The sequence below is a fragment of the Solea solea genome, chromosome 19, assembly GCF_958295425.1.
Source record: "Solea solea chromosome 19, fSolSol10.1, whole genome shotgun sequence".
Taxonomy (NCBI): Eukaryota; Metazoa; Chordata; class Actinopteri; order Pleuronectiformes; family Soleidae; genus Solea; species Solea solea.
Genome location: NC_081152.1, coordinates 23012459 through 23014894, shown reverse-complemented (window position 1 = coordinate 23014894; position 2436 = coordinate 23012459). Strand labels below are relative to the sequence as shown.

Below are 2436 nucleotides of genomic sequence, written 5' to 3'. Positions count from 1 at the left end.
CAGATAGGAGGGAAGACAACAGGGGACAGAGCTGGGGCCTTATTTTTCTTCCACCACTGTAGTCCATCTGGCCTTAAGTGAACTCAATTAATCATGAGCTGACTGAAGGGTTCAAAGTGTGGGAGTTGTCTGTGGTTCAACACATGCTTGTTTGCATTTCCCCTCAGTTGATGAATCATGCTGCGTGTGAACAACATGTAGTATGAACAGATGACAAAAGAGGGCCCAAGGCTTGTATATAAATAGGACCTGAATGTACACTTGGATGTGGTTGAGTGGAAAGTGGGGGTGAATTTTACACCTAGAAAAATCCACTGTGGCTCAGGATGAACACATTTCAGATTATGTTTCTCATGGCTTCAGGGCTCTCTCTTGGTGAGTATATCGTGATTAAAGCTTTTTTGTTTCCTGTGTGCTGGTTGTGAATACCTGTATTAACATAGTTCGAATTGTTTCAATTTGTAATGCTTCAGCCTGGTCTTTAAATGGAAGGTCCCTCAACCAGTTCAGAGATATGATCCTCTGTGTAATGCCGGATAGCTGGCCTGTTTTGGACTACGCTGACTATGGCTGCTACTGTGGAAAGGGAGGCTCTGGCCAACCTGTGGATGAGCTGGATAGGTGCGTATTCACTCTGCTTCATACTGTAAACTTGTAACACTGTGTACTTATAATTGACCTTATTATACCTGTAGGTGCTGTGAAGTGCATGACCAGTGTTACACAGATGCTATGCAGCACCCTGAATGCTGGCCTGTGTTCGACAACCCTTACACTGAGTTCTATGACTATGACTGTGACAAACAACGCAAGGTGATCACCTGTGGCAGTAAGTACACAAACATCTTCAGTTGTTTGCTTACTTCATCTCATGAACTTGAGTTGAGACAAAGGGAGATTGTGACAAACAGAAATTGACCCAGGGTTCCGACATTAAACCAAAGCAGCTGTGCAGCCAACTTATTCAACACAACTAAATCCAGACTCTCATATTTTCTTCCTCAAAGTCTTATTTCTAACCACTGTATGCCCTTCATTTTGCTTTCCATAGATAAGAACAATGAATGTGAGATGTTCATCTGTGAGTGTGACAGGAAGGCTGCAGAGTGTTTTGCCAGATCACCTTGGAACCCTGAAAATGAACATCTGCCCAGTGACAAATGTCAGAAAAGGAATTCACTACCAAACATACACATTTCATAATGTTTTATTATGTAAATGAAGTATATACATGAAGTCCACACACTGGACAGTCACATTTATATGTAATTGTAATTATTTCTAAATGGGATAATTGAGATATGTATTGGCTTGTAAATATACAGATGTATAACATTACAGCTGAAAAATTGTAAACTTTCTTTTCTGAGAATAAAGACAATCATATTTGCATCTCTTCACTTAACTCCTGTTCTCTCTACTGCAGGAAAGTTATTCAATGTTTAATATACTAATGCATTGTAACAATAAAAGCACACTGTACTATTTTTATCTTTTATCTGATATATAATGCCAATTTTTAAATTGATTAAGTATATATAGAATTTTTGAAAAAGGACAAATTAATTGATTGGTTCACACACTGCAATGTGTTTTCCCATGCACAAACTTTGACATGATCAATGACTTAATATGCCAAGTTTTCAACCAAACCCCATGTTTTATTATACACATGTAGTATATTATTGAGTTTACATAAGCCACCTTCTCATTCAATGTCGCTGAACTGCTACTCAAAAAACAAAAACAAGAAAAAGAGCTCTGCCTTCTTTGCTGTTGCTGGCCTGAGGCACATGTGCTTGTGGCTTCTGCTAAACCCGCTTGATGGAGCCCGATGAAATAATTTCCACTAGCGCACGCATTTCTGTAACCTATCAGTAAATGATGTATGCTGCTGAGAACTTAAGCAAGTGGTGTAAATCATGTGCCAGGCACTTACTCTGGCATGTGTGCCATTGTTCAAAACACTGTTATTCTCAAAAAAGGATTGCAAAAACATTATTTTACCCATAGTTGTCGCTGTGCTGGTTCTACCTCCCTAACAATGACCCACATCAACTGAGACAATACACTATATAAGGATAATTATATACCCCACAGTATGATTTGAGATACTATGCTACTGGGGTAGTGTTGCATTTGTATAGAAAATGTCAAATGTATTTTTAATCACGCTTCACATATTCGACACAGTGCATAAGTAAGCTGTAATATACTAATTGTGTGAGAGAAAGGTACTTTGTGGACCCTCATGTCATGGAGCTCCAGGAGAACCTTGCTATCTCAATGTTCTTACTCACTGTGACACACTTTGCTATTGAATGATACAGCATTTTCACAGAGGAGGGCCCAAGCTTGGAAAGCTAACTTCCTGTGATACTCGTTACGCTCTCTGATTGCATGTCTTGGGGCGATCCAGTAGATTTATGCATTAAT

At 39.2% G+C, this 2436-nt stretch overlaps 1 protein-coding gene across 1 annotated transcript; it reads left to right on the top strand.

Annotated features, from left to right (window-relative positions):
* The first annotated feature begins 283 nt into the window (after positions 1-283).
* On the top strand, positions 284-1392 carry LOC131446489 (phospholipase A2, minor isoenzyme-like). Its single transcript, XM_058617739.1, has 4 exons — positions 284-375; positions 474-621; positions 696-829; positions 1052-1392. The coding sequence occupies exons 1-4, from the start codon at positions 327-329 to the stop codon at positions 1201-1203; spliced, it is 483 nt and encodes a 160-aa protein (XP_058473722.1). The 5' UTR covers positions 284-326; the 3' UTR covers positions 1204-1392.
* The last annotated feature ends 1044 nt before the right edge of the window (positions 1393-2436 follow it).